This window comes from Aulonocara stuartgranti (assembly GCF_965226115.1).
Source record: "Aulonocara stuartgranti genome assembly, chromosome: 23".
NCBI classification, from domain to species: Eukaryota; Metazoa; Chordata; class Actinopteri; order Cichliformes; family Cichlidae; genus Aulonocara; species Aulonocara stuartgranti.
The window spans coordinates 24,001,021-24,015,561 of record NC_138958.1 but is presented as its reverse complement, the minus strand read 5'-3'; the positions used below and the strand labels follow the sequence as shown (position 1 = coordinate 24,015,561).

The 14,541-nt window shown below is 44.9% G+C and overlaps 1 protein-coding gene across 10 annotated transcripts in view; it reads right to left on the bottom strand.

Annotated features, from left to right (window-relative positions):
• The window catches only part of LOC309700519 (nck-associated protein 5-like), a 188,052-nt gene that overhangs the window by 108,610 nt on the left and 64,901 nt on the right, over window positions 1-14,541 (bottom strand). For 2 of the 10 annotated variants that reach the window (XM_082524108.1, XM_082524110.1), the window contains exon 1: window positions 1,580-2,167. The exons of the other annotated variants lie outside the window; for them this stretch is intronic. In XM_082524108.1, the coding sequence (XP_082380234.1) occupies window positions 1,580-1,608 (29 nt within the window). In that variant the 5' untranslated portion in view covers window positions 1,609-2,167. Of the gene's footprint in view, window positions 1-1,579; window positions 2,168-14,541 lie in introns of those variants that run through there. 10 annotated transcript variants of the gene reach the window in all.

Below are 14,541 nucleotides of genomic sequence, written 5' to 3'. Positions count from 1 at the left end.
GGGCAACAGGCTCAAACTGCCCACTGTGGCAACACATCTGCCTCCCCCGTGGTCGGTGGGGTTGATATCAATGACTGCTCCTGTGCTCCCCGATAAACGCTCTAAACTGAAACCAGACCAAACAGCTGACACATGTCCACCCTCAATTTGTCTCCGTTTCCATCCCTTCCAATAACTTCTTCTTGGTGGCTTTCTGAGAACCAGCCAGCAGCAGGATTTAGGGGTAAATAAATCAAGGTTGGTTCGCGTAGGTGCTTCTGACGTCTGCAATACTGGTGCTACCTTTTTTGCGGTGGAAACTGGGCGTCAGGAACGTGCTGGTGCAAAAGAAATCATAAACAAATAGCAGATAACATGTGTGTGTGTGTGTGTGTGTGTGTGTGTGTGTGTGTGTGTGTGTGTCGGGGGGATCAGTGTCAAGTATGAAGCTGAGTTTTTAGGGCTTTGTTTGGCCGCTCGCTGCTGAATACCTCAGTATATACCTAAGTGCCTCATATACTGGGGTACTGCTGCAACCGTAATGTGCTTTAAGTTAACACCTTTTAATCTGCTGTTTGTTACCCTTCACATAGATTGCCTACATTCATTGGCATTCCCAGCTGTAAAGCATCCACTCCATGCCAGATGCTATTTTTTGCTCTTGTGATGGGAAGCACCAGTTCCCAGGGCAAAAAAAAAGCTCTCTTTAACTCAAAAAAAGACAGAATGGCATTTCTCTCTGGCGCTTTGACAACACCAGCAAGAGAGTGATGATACCTCCCATGCTCTCCCATGCTCTCATTTCTCTATTCCCCAGCAGTTCTGTTTATAGAGATAACAAAGTCAGCCCAAAAACATAAAGCCGCCCCGGCATCCCTGCGATGGCTGCAGGCACCAAGCACTGAGCATCTATCTGTCTGCTGCAAATTAGGCTGCCTATAAGGGAAGACCCCCCCCCCCTACTGACCTGCCGTGACTTTGACACTGCAGGTCTTAACGCTACATCACTGGGAAAGACTATATATACATAATATTCCATATTATTGTCCACCACCTCAACCAGTTCAGCTCATTTCAGTGTGGGATTAGTGGGCTGGATAGGAAATCTTAATCTGCCTGAGCAAGCGAGACAGAGAGAGTGAGTGTATAAGGAAAGAATTGAAGCCTATGCATTCCTGCACATACAAATCCCTGCAAAGCCGGGCTTCTTTAACCTCCACTTTGTCTGTTTCCTGGTGTTATCAGTCAGAAACAAAGTGGGTTGTTTTTTCTATGCAGCACCCCTGACCCCATGCTGTTGCCACTAGCAACAGAACATGCGATTCCCCTCGCAAATCAGTGCAAATCGCACATGTGTGCAGTCCTTCTATATGAAACATGTCCCCCTCTGGGGCATTACTTGGAAATATTGCAGCTCGGGACAAAGTAAGGAAGCCTAAACGAGGTAACAGTGAATCTGCCGGCATGCATGTGATGCACATCTTAAATCCCCAAACAAGCCAAGCGTACTTCAGTCACAATCAAATCTTACAAGAAAACAAGGTTTCTTTCTTTCTTTTTTTGCCATGTCATGAGCGGCTGACGCCGGCTCGCTCCTTACCCTCGTGGAGACGCAGCATCCTGGTGCATTCAGAGGACACGCATGGTAATCCACTGGCACGCTTTCCTCCTGCTCCGCAGCTGCTGTCCGACTGATCCCGCAGATGACAAAGTTTACATCCACAAACAGAGCGCTGCCGGCTCTGCCCCGGACTGCCTTTCCCTCTTCCTCGCTCTCAAAGTCCTTGCTTCCCACCCCCCACCCCCTCCTTTTTCCCCTACTCTGCTGCCTCCCTCACTCTGCCGGCGTGCACCGACTTCTCCCGATACACCGCTTTCCCTTCTCCCTTCCTGCTACATGCACGCTTCCCTCAGCGCTCCGAGGCTCCTCTTTACACACACGCACAAACACACCGAGTGTTTTGTGCCTCCGATCTGCCGCCCACCACCCCACCTCCCGGCTTTATCTTTCCTCCGAATATTTCTCTCCTCAGTCTGTCTCCGCTTCTATCTCTTTCTCTCTCATGCTGTCTGTCTCCGAGCCTCCCTCTCCCTCTCTCTCTGTGACTGCCTCCCTCCTCCTCTTCCTCGGGCTTACAGGACGTTTAACATGTGTTCAGGGAGACGGCTGCTCTGCTGCCTCTCTGAAGGTGGATCTTTCCTCAGGGGGGAAAGAGAGGGCCGGGAGGCTGGGGTGGGGGTTTGCACGGAGAAGGAGGAGTTGTTTTTTTTTAGGAGGTGGGGGGTGACAACAGCGTTGTAGGCTGGGGGGGGGGGGGGGGGGGTGCAAATCTTTACCTCAAACAAGGGGACATGAACAGGCAAGCAGCAGCCGGCTTGTAATGTTCCACTAAGTGGACTCCTTTCAGAGCAGGGGGGGGGAACAGAAGAGCTCACACATGCAAAAATGTGGTAAAGTTGCAACTTTCAGGTAGTCACTCTGTCTCCCTGCACACCTGGTCGATCCTTTCCTGAGGCTGGCACCCTTGTTTGATCATACAGAAAGTTGCAAAAATGGGAAAATAGTCAAATTGGGAGCTCTGTGGGGAGATCGGGGAGGGGGGGGGGGGGGGGTGTCAGTCCCCATTAAATGATCTGACAACCACCTACTCTGAGGCCTAAGCTGGCCAAATTGAGCCCTTGTACAAAAAAAAAGAGAGAGAAATGTGGACGGGGAAAACACCGCAACACAAAGAGACAAGCGTGCTGACAAAAGACAGATAGAGACAACCGAGGAAGAGATCAAGAGCAAGGAGGAGAGCGAAAAGACGAAAAGTGAAGGAGAAGGCGAGGAGGAGAAAAAAAAGGAAAAAGAAAGCAGTGCTTGGGTCTGCTGGGCCGAGTGACTCCGGCCCATCTGCCACAATCACAATCAGTCCCAGCTGAATGGCTGTGACTAACTGCAGCATGAAGCCCGCAGCCTCAACCCAGGCAGGATGGAGATGAGAAGGGGGGGGGGGGGTATGAAGAGGCAAAAGTGGGGAAGAAGAGGAGGGTGATGGGGGGGTTCTATTGTCTACTCCCCAATAGGACCAGTGCAGGAGGAGGCGGGCACCGGATGGGTGAAAAGGGGAGAATTAAAAGGGTCCCGGTGACAGGAGTGCTCAGTTAAAGAGGGTAAAGAAAGGACAGGGGAAACTTAGAGCTGGGGCCATCGCTGCCACTGTGCTCTACAGCCACTGTCAGTGATGTCCTCAGCAAACAATCACGCGAAGCAAAATGAGTCTGCAGGAGGCTGATGGAGCGACTTGCTCACGTCAAGATAAGGGAAGGTAAATAAACCGCCCCAAAAAAGTGACACTCATTATCAGATGTCTCCTAAAGCCGGCAGCGACATTGTCATTTGTCATCATAAAACTCTGAGAGATTCATGATGACCGATGATTGCGCTCGTGACCAAAGTGTCACGCAGAGCGGGGTAATTGTGTTTATCATAAGCGCAGCTGTCTCGTGAGGGGAAATCTGAATGTGGAGCGAGCGAGATTTGATTTTACGAGCAGGTGGTCACCAATTACACACCATTGTCCCATTTGGGTTAAAAAAAATAAAGACAGATGAATGAATGGCTGAGTCAGCATTAACACAAGGACGCGCACAGTAATCAAGAAATATCGAACGTGCCGTTGGCTTTAATTTGATCGACGGGGAGCGCCGAAACAGCGAGTAGCGCTGTGCAGTGCAACAGATGTGAGGCTCACTGTGTTTTTTTCCTGCAGGAAATAAGCGATGCTTGTTTGCTTAGCTTTGTTTATTTCCATTTAACTACATAATGATGGTACCATAAGTGCATATCTGCATGATTGTGTGTGTGTGTGTGTGTGTGTGTGTGTGTGTGTGTGTGTGTGTGTGTGTGTGTGTGTGTGTGTGCGTGCGTGCATGGGCTGACAACTGTAATTGCATAATGAATGGGTTTGTGAAAGCATGTGAAGTTAAAGTCCGTACATTTTAGGTATACACTGGTGGATGTGCACGGGTGCATATTTGTCTTCAGCTGCCCCTCATATCTTTATATTTTGCTTCCAAGCTAGACCTTCTTCACTCCTCTTGAGCAAAACGTCTCCAAGTTCTTCTTGTTTCTTCTGGTTTGTTTGGACATTGGTTTCTTTTTCACTGATTTTTAGTCCAGTCCTTGTACCGAAGCATTTTTTGTTAAGCCACGTAACACTGACCTATGAATCATCAAAAGAAACATAACTGAAGGGATGAACAAGTGCTGTGACAACACATAAAAGACAACTCAGCAACGAACTGGTTTTAAATGGTATCTTTAGCCACTTTGTTTCTGGCAACCTGTCACAGAAACACATCATTTTCTTTTCATTTCTAAAGATGAATCAGCTGATCATCTACTGAAGCCTCATCAGAAATTGTCTCAGTGGAAGGAAGGAAGCTGCCTAAAAGAGTTCAGACTGTGCTGAAGAATAAAGGTGGTCACACCAAATACTGACTTTTGAGCTTGTTAGAATTGTACAATCTCTATTTTTTTTGCCTTTAGTGTGTGTTTACATGTATGTTTGCACATATTTCAGTAAATCACTGCATCTATTTCCCATTTACAAAGCAAAATATCAAGAAACATGGGGTGATTCAAGACTTTTGCACACTACTATATAGACTACAGTCTGACTGTACACGTGCACAACGTCTGGGACTGAAAAATGAAGCCATGTCTGAAAGAGTCAATCCCTGTAGACCACCCTTACTGTAAGCACATATTTATAGCCCAGCACAACAAAACCCTTTTCCCCGCCATTATTAGGGCTGAAAGTTGTGTGTGGCATAATGACAGGTGATTCTAGCTAGATGTCTTTCCACTTGTTACCGAACTGGATGTCGTGACTGCATTTGTGCTGTTAGAGCCCTTTGGACTCTTATTAATGCAATAACAACTCTACTGACAGCCTAAGAATTCTTCGTGCCAGTGTTGCTGGGTGAAATTCTTTTCTTTTATCTGTATGATACTCAGCACTAATTAGCAGCTATCTGCGTCTGTGCTATGCACTTATGCACCCTGCTAACCAAGCCTGTGAGCGTGAGCTGAAATCGTCACTTCACTAATTAATATGTAAAGTCAGGGTGGCAACTCCCATCCTTTATTTACAGTTTATTGTGTGCGTGTCTTCATGCAATACGTGCAAAATATAATCCATACGTTGTCACAGTGATAATTAAGTCCACTAACACCATTGTGTAAGTGTGTGCGCATGATGTTTGCAAAATTCATATGCGTATATGAACGTGCACGTGTGTGTGTGTGTGTGTGCTGAGTGATCTGCTGAGCTCATTAAGGCGCCGCTTATTGCTCTGCCAGGGGTGTCAGTGACAGATTCCACTGTTTGGAAACACTCGGCCGCCCACACAGCCAGCCTGGCTCCACCACTGTCACACACACACACACACTCGGACTAGGTTAGCATTCCACAGGGAGGAGGGGGTACAGGGAAGGAGACAGGCCGGTGCTGGGGCAGTGGCCGGAGGGCCGGTGGGTCGATATGGATTTGTAATAGGGTGCAGGGTGGTCTGAGGTATGCTGGCTGTGGCTGCATGTAGCGTGAGTGTCAGCACCTCTGAGGTCCTTTCGGGTTAGAAGGACGCTGGTGCTCGTAGTAGTAGTATGTGTGCAGCGGTTGAAGAAGTATTTAGGACGCTTACTGAAGTGAAAGTAGCAATTCAGCCATGCAAAAATACTCTATTACAAGTCTGTCACGATGTGTAAACTGCATTTTTGCAAGTGAGTTCAAAACAAATTTCCCATTTGGAGAGTTCATGCTGGAATCAAAGCTTTCAGTAACCTTGTTAAATGGATTTATCTGGCACAAATTAAAGTTTTTGGCTCAATTTACCACCCAAAAAAAATTATTTAAAATGAGACAACAGCGAGCACCGATTCCTGGACTGGCCTGTAAAATATAAACACATCACGTAAAACGAACGCACAGCTTGCTTTGCCGTCGAACTGGATATGCCTCGCATTTCATCAGAGCGATATCTCGAGGCTAGAGAGGGCTTGAAAGTGCTCATTATGAAGAACAGTTCCTTCCAGTGTTAAATAATTGATGCATTACTTTGTGGGCAGCATGATAATGCTGACCCAGATGGAGCTAAATACAACAGATAGTTTTTAAAGCACTGCAGCTGGCAATATTTCAACTGTAGTGAAGTGTAGGTGCACTCAGGTGTAGTACATGGCCCTGAAATGTTTAGAAAAGTAAGAGTAAGTGCACCACACGAACGCACAAACATCCTGTCGGGCCCGCTGCTCTGGCGGTCAGCCACACTTTCCCTCCGTGACATTAATCCCCTGCAGCTTGATCACAGATGAGCGACCAGGGGCGACCGGCGTGCGTCACTTGAGGTCATTACCAGACTGGTCGATTCTACAGTCTAGGTGTGTGTTCCCAGTCAGCCTTTAATCGTACACTAGATTAGCCCAAACGTTTGGGCTTGAGATTTGTTTCTGAGAGCAACCATCTAAAATGTCTGAGCAAGCAAGAGGTGCAAAGTCATTTGGAAACACGTCGGTGGTGCTAGGCGTGGATATTTAGCTGTCAACATGGACGGGAATCTTTTGGGAAGAGGTTCAGGGAGTATTTTGTGCACAATGATGAGTAAAGGAAATGCCATTCTGCAGACAGGCAGGCCTGTTTGTTTACCCAACACTAGCTTGCCCTGGATCTGCACAAGACAGATGCAAATCACACGGCGGGGCTTCCTCCGGAGACTCCCTGCATGTTAGTGAGCATCTACATGTGTGTCATTTCACTTCTTTGTTGCAAGATGAAGTGTGTAATACAATGAAAACCCGCAACGCAGTCTTCGGTCATGTTTCATTAGAGCAGGGAAGGGGGTTGATGGGGGGGGTGGGGGACGATGCCAGTCCAGTGAGACATCATCAAGTGCACCGAGATTTTCCTCTCTGGAAGATCTCAGGAAATGTTTAAAGTCATTAGGAGTGGAATGAGCTGGATTAACGCTGATGCCGGTATCTTTAATTAAACTTAAGTAAATCTTTTTTTAAGAAAAAGAGCATTCCTTGTGTGATTACAATTCACAAATGGGGGCTATTATGGGGTAATCTTAGTTTTATCCTCCTCTAATCAAAGGGACAGTTAGATCTCGCAGCAGAAAGACTTTTTTTTTTTTTAAAGAAAGCAGCAAATTTAGAATACACAACATTTAATGCATCCTCTAATTCTTATGCAATCAGAAAGTGCTTATTGTAAAGCACTTTGTGATTTTTATCTGTGAAATGTGCTATATAAATAAATTTTACTTACTTACTTATACTTAGAAGCTCGATTAGGTTTAGAGATGGTCAAATGCAGGTCAAAATTAGATACGCTTTAAATGGTGCTTTTGTACTCCAGCCGAGCCCTCAGAACACTTTTCCCCTACAAGCCACATTCAACCAGTCACACGAGCATTCATTCACCGCTTCATTTTATGCCTTTCAAGTGCTTTTTAGCCATCAAGCACACCAATGGATCCATCGGGAGAATATGGAGTGTCTGACTCAAATATGCAAGATGAGAATTGAACCTCTGACCAGCTCTATGTTCAGAGCCGAAAAGTGAAAACTGTGAACTCTAACCAATCATTAAACCAGATGGGGAGTCTCTAAATTGATATTGATCTTTACCTGTAATACGTTTAACAAGGCTTTGCAGTCCTTGTGATCTAAAGCAACCATCAGCCTCTCTCCAGCTACCAAGAGGTTAACAGAAGCTGACATTCACTTTTTCACTGTGTTTATATGCTGTACTTTCTGGTTACAGCCCCGGGCCCTCTTGCAGCAGTGCTGCAGGAGCTCATCTCTGGAGATGGGGAAGATTATCCCAAAATGCAGGACACTTGGGTGGGGTTTTACAGGACTATTAAAACCCCACCTTCCTGCATCTGTAACTGCTTTCTCCACCCTATGTTCATCATGATCCATGCAGCGCCTTACACCACTGACAGAGACTTAAGCACATCATGTTTTTGTGTTAATTCTTGTTAAGATGGACAGTTATCGTCTTCTTAATAGCTATGATTTAATGGTCAGCAGCATATGTTGTGGCCCTTGTGGTAGCCACTTGTTTTTAGTGGTTTCTATTGTTGTTTTCTAACCACTCACATTTCTCTCTCCCACCTCCGTTTTCATGTTTCAGTGTCAATTTGTTGTCCTTTGGTTACTTCCTGTTTGAGTTTAAATGTTAGTTTTACTTCTTTCCCCTCCTTTGGGATTGTTTGCCCCACCTAAATTTGTTTCCACCTGTCTCTCTAAAATCAGTTCTATGTGTTTGTGCAGCCCTGTGAAAAAGTCCACCTCATGATTCAGTAACTTAAAGAACCACCTTTAGCAGAAATAACTGAAGTAATTATTCTGTGTCTCATGTTATCGGTCTCTCAAATCATTGTGGAGGAATTCTGGCCCACTCTTCTTTCATTGAGGTTTATGCACAGCTCGCTTAAGGTCCCAACACAGCATTTTAATCAGGTTGAGGTCTGGACTTTGACTGGACCATTGTAACACCTTGAATCGTTTCTTTTTCAGCCATTCTGTATTTGTTGTACTGTCACAGCACCCATTTTGGGCCGATCTTTATCTGTTGTACAGATAAAGTCACTTTTGACTCTAGAATACTTTGGTATACGGAGGAGTTCAAAGTGTCCAGGTCCTGTAGCTACAAGAAAAGCCTAAATCATCACCCCTCCATCGCCATGCTGACAGTGGATATGAGGTGTTTGGCTTTGTGCTTTATGACCACACATTTTCACTTTGGTCCAAATGATTTTGTTCCAGAAGTCTTGTGTTATGTCCAGATGCAAACCTAAGCTGTGCTGCCATGTTCGTCTTTAGGCACTTTTGTTCCTTCTCCCGAAAGACCTTACAAACTATACTTGTTCAGTCTTCTTCTAATTGTACTGTCAAGAGCATTTAACATACTAGCTGAGGCCTGTATAGTCTAATTTGTAGCCCTTTGGGTTTGTTTATCCATCCCACCTGCTCCACTTAGGATCCGACTCCAGAGTTCTGTTTAAAACTGACCAGTACATTGTCCTGAAACATTATTCTACATTTACTTTAAGAAACATTCAATTTTACAACTTATCACTTCATCAGAGACTCACAGGACACCCACTTTCAGGACTGCAGTGTTTTGATTTTCACACATTTTCACCCTTTCCTGTTTCCTCAACGACATGAGGATGTTTTCCAGAGAGCCCTGAGCTGGGGGTAAATAGCATGGTTGCAACCACTGTGACTGCCACCACACAGGTTGTGTCAACAATGAAAACCACACGGGCTCTATCAATCTGCTCATCTTAAAGCGAGGATGTTTACCGGAGTGCTTCGCAGCACATGTTTTAGTCAAAATAACGGCACACTTTCAGGAGCATAAAAGGAGTCATAACATATTCACCCTAGAGCTGATCTTGACAAAAATCTATTCACTGTACGGTGAAGAACTCAACTAAAGTTTACAGACCTGAACATTGTGGTGAACAGTCAATTCAGCTGAAATCAGATAAAGTAATATACTAATGTGTAGAAGTGTTTCTTTACAGTACAATACATTTAACTTGAGTGTCTGAGAACCCGGTGAAACACCAGCAGTAATTAGGCATTACACAAAATCCCACTGGCAAAAAGTCTCTTAAGTGCACCTAATTGCTTTTAGGAATGCAGATAATACCCCATTCAGTGGAAATGCCAAGAATAAGTGTCACAAGTCCTTTAAAACGCTGCATATGCATGTTGTGAAACCACTAGAAAATGGTTTAGTGAAACACTGCATGTACAGGGAAAGGACAGATCCATTAGGTTAAGCTATTTTCAGAAAAACAGCCAGTACACTACGGCTCTGCAGTGTACTTAACCTTGAAACCAATCAGAAAACATCAGAAACATGAAGGCTTAAGGTGAATGATATGGGAGGCGAAGCATATTACTGGCAGGTTCTCATATGCAATGAACAGGGGAATGCACCTATGAAAACGACCTTGAAGACGCTTCGGTAAAAGGCCTCATTAAACCATTCGATTAACCTTTTCCTCTCATGAGCTCCATAAAACTGATGCATGTATTTTACCAGGGCCTGGACTGTTTTGGTGTGGGGGGATGGGGAAGATCGTCCCAGCTAGACAGAGTTAGCGAGTTTCTGAGAAGATAACCTAGCACGTGTTGACTTATGTCACAGGGCGGCGGTGTCACCTCCTTAACTTCAGGCTTCAGTGAGGTTATCATTGTGTTCACAGTGAAGTGAGGTCAAGATAAACAAGAAGCTTTTCTGTCGACTTGCTACTTCCTTCAAGAAAACAAATTCTCACACATGTTAACAACTTACTGCTATTTACAACAAATTTCAGCATTATTTCTTTGGACATTTTCTACATCTTTTTCTCATTCATTCTCAATTTGAGTCAAGTCCAAGGAATGTTTTGTTTGGTCGACCTGGTGTGTAGTATGTCCTTAAAAAACCTGAAGAAACTTGGACCTGAGAGATGCATGTAGACCTTCAGCTGAATGAAGCCTCATCAGAAATGGTCTCGGTGGAAGGGTGGCTGTCAAGAAGCCATTCTTAAAGAAGGGAAATACGCAGAAAAAGCTGAGGTATGAAAATTGCAGAAGAACTGAACTGAAAATTAGTGGAAACAAGTCTGATGGAGGTTAGGAGACGGGTAAAAAAGTGTCTACAGCCATCTGTAAAACACGACGGAGTTTCTGTTATGGTTTGGTATGCATTTCATCCAGTGTTGTTGGAGATCTTGTCAAAATTGATGATTTATGAACACAGAAAGGTACCATCAGACTTTAACATGCAGTAACATCTGGAAAGAGTCTAATTGGCGCAATTAAATTTTTTTTTAGCATGAAAACAACCCAAACCCACTGTCAAGAAAAACACACAGTGGAGCACTATCAGTCATGGATCAGCCTCCCCAGAGCCCAGACCTCAACATTATTGAAGCAGTGTGGGATCATGTGGACAAAGAACAGAACAAAAGGCAGAAACATCCAAAGAAGAGCTTTGAATGTCCTTCAGGAAGCCTGGAGTGTCATGGTCCGGAGTCTGTGACTCCGTGTTTATGTTAAGTTTATTATTATTCTGTGGTTTTGGTTATCTTGGGTTTTTGTATTCTCCTGTTTCACGTTTCATGTCCCTATGTCTGTGTCCCCCAGCCTGTGTTTAGTTGGTGTGTGTTGTGTTCAGTCAGTGTGTTTCCTGTTTTACTTTGAAGGTCTCGTTTCCCCTGCCTCGTCAGCTGTTATGTCTCCCAGGTGTGTTTCCCTCCTGTTTCCCATCCCCTGATTACTGGTGTGTATTTATAGTGTGTGTTCCCTCGTCCTTGTTGCTGGTTCGTCTGTGTTATGCCCTTCGGTTATTCTGTGTATTTTGCCCCGTCTTCCTGTGCATTCTCCCCGCGTAGTTCTCCCTGCAAGGTACCCTCGTTCATGTTCAGGTTTTGTTGTTTAAGTTTTAGTTTTCCCAGTTTAGAGTGTTTTCAGTTCTGTTTCTCGCCATCCTTTCTTTTGTGTTGTACATCACTGTCGCAATAAAGCTCGCTCACCTCAGAAGCCACCTGCATTTTGGGTCCTTAATAATTCGCACGGCTTGCCCCGGCAACCCGTGACATGGAGAACTATTCCTGAAGACTACTTGAAGACATGACACAAAAGCTGCCTAAGAGAGTTCAGACTGTGCTGAAGAATAAAGGTATTGACTTTCAAATATTGACTTTCAAGCTCATTAGAATTATACAAACTGTGTTTTGCCTTATATACCATATTTAAGGTAAGCAGCAAGATAAATCTAGTGGCTTTGTGAAGTGCATGTAACCTCTGGTCACAAAGCAGAGCATAGAACACACGGTACACAATAAATTCAGCTCTATAGTACAAGATTTATGCTACAAGGGTGTATTTTAGCAAAAACATTCATAAACCAAACCAAGCATCTCTGGTGCCTAAAACTAACCAAACAAATGGGTGAAAATTAAGCAAATATTATAACAAAGGGAAAGCTAAGTTGAAAGGAAAAGTCACAGTTACAGCTTCTGAATTGGATTTTTTTTAAACCACACTTAACTCATATCTTCCTTTCAGCAGAGTGAAACCACGCAGTCACCGTTATGTTATTGGCGGCCACCGACTGATAATTTATACTGGGCTGCTAAACAACTCGTACTGGCCATCAAGTAGGAAAATAATATGCAAAACCAGATAATTATACATGAAGAGCAGAGACTTTTGTCATTTTACCACTGGCTGTTCATGGTTTACACTCCACAAGGTTTAATCGAGCATTTTATTAAAAAATAACAAAGTCTTGAGGAAAAATACCAACAAATTTAAAAAGGCAAATTCCACCCTCGCATGAAGGTTTAAATGAGGGTTTCACAGACTGATTTATTTGCCCACTAACTGCTCCTTTAAGATATTTTGGAGTCTGGACTCCTGGGCCGTAAAGTGACCTCTAATGGATGGATTAGGTTCAGTCATTTACTTCAGAGGGCGCACAAATATACTTTGGGAGCATATTAGATCTCTTTAAGGCTTAGCGTGATCAAATTATTGCATTAGACCAGTCAACTTATCCAATTAAAGTTGTAAAATGCATGGCTCTCGCCCAAGCGAGACGGCAGATCCTCGGGGCGTCGGAGGGGTTTGCGGGAGGCTGAACCCTATCCACCTCCTCATCGGCAGAGCAGGCCTCGCCGCATACTTCAGCTGAGGATTACAGCCTTTCATCTTGCTCAGACCGCCGGCAGCACACAGGCGTCTTTGAGGCCAGATATGGCTTGTAGCAACATCAGCAAGGTCCAGATTTGTAAAGCGGTTTCCCAGCTTTGTGCTCCTGTGGTCTTTCTTTCTCTGGCATGTTTACAGGCTCACTCATTTAGCTCTTTCTCTCACTTAACGCCACCATCCTCTGTTAAAGGCGAAGGCGCTTTGTACGAGCCCTTAAAAAGGACAAACTTTAAGAAAATTCAGAGTCTCTCAGAAAACTTTTAATAGCTCAAACAATTTTGAGAATTTGCAGCTCAAGAAAGGACTTTCTTGACTTTCCAGTCAGTCTTTGATAGTTGGTCTTAAAGCTCAAACATTGTATGATCAAGGACAAATAGGCAGAAATGTTGAGCTGCTTCTCAGAGAAAAAATGGACCAATTTCAATTCCACCCACAGGCGAATTCACTTACACAAAGCAAGTCCTATTAGCTATAATCCCCCACCTAAGAGCACATCTGATCTGACCTCCGCTTTCTATCTCTGTCGTCTTCGGAGCGGGGCTGCTCTATGAACATGACAAATAGCTTATTGATCAGCAGATGTCGTCGTCAATGTCCTTTCGACTTGGGCTGCAGCTGCAGTTGCCTGCTCCCTGCAACCTGTCCTAAGCCCCGAGCATCTCCAGCTGAGTCCCCTGCCTCCCTCCCTGCTCCCTCATCACAACTCCCCACTTCCCAGTTGCTATGAGGGAGCCCCCCCCCTCTCTCAGTCCTACCCCACACCGCCTTCCAGCCACCCTCCTCATCCCTCCTTGTCCTCCAAGGTGTGGAAAGGGTCACAGACAAACGCCATCTGCTCCAGCAGGCAGAAAATGGCAGGTGAGACCAGCTCTGGGCCATGTGACCCCTTACACTGGCCAGCTATGGCCACTGAAAACAAGGTCAGGGGAAGATTTGTGGAAAAACAAAAAACCCCAGCTCAGCACATTGACAAATCAACAGTGGGAAAGTAGAGATGGAAAGAGGGAAAAAAACTAATCTGCATTGTTTTAATCCACAGGGAAGATTACACAGTCACGGTGCCTTGACACAGCAGCTTGTCAAAAAGAGGTCATGCAAACTCACTCCCCGCCCGTCATGCTTTTTAGTGCTGCAGAGCATCCATATGTTCCCCACCACCACATGTCTGTCACTCAGCAACGACTTTAATAAACTCTTTTTCCTCAACACATCCAACCTGCCCTGACTCAACTGTGTGTCAGCGGCATATCAAGGCCACCACTAATGAGAGTGTAAACCTTTAAAAAGACATTTCATCATGTTTAATGAGTGCCCTGCAAACAAACGATGAATAACTGGAAACCCTGGGTTTGGTGTCCAACTGTACAACGTGTCTGATGTTTCCAAATTTGGATTTGCTCCATCTGATGTTGAAACTGTGCCGTGGAGCTTTTGTTTCCGTCTGTCAAGGACGTGGTCACATTGAATAGATCGAGTGGGAGAGGCCGGCCAGCATCCCACTGGGGCTTTGTGCTCCATCGAGCAATGATGCTGCGACCGAGTGCAAGAGACGGCGATTGTGTATCTGCATGCGAACTCATGGGGCTTTAGGATGACGAGGATATAGCAGGTGTTTCTGACACTCAAAATTATCTTTAATTAGATTCAGATAATTAATAATCCATGTTTTTCATTAATTTACACTTACCACCTGTAGCTCTGCGACATTTGGAGCTTGTTTAGGTACAGATGACACCCACTTGGCAAACATCAGTGAAAACTCCAGCTTTTGCACAACACACCACATC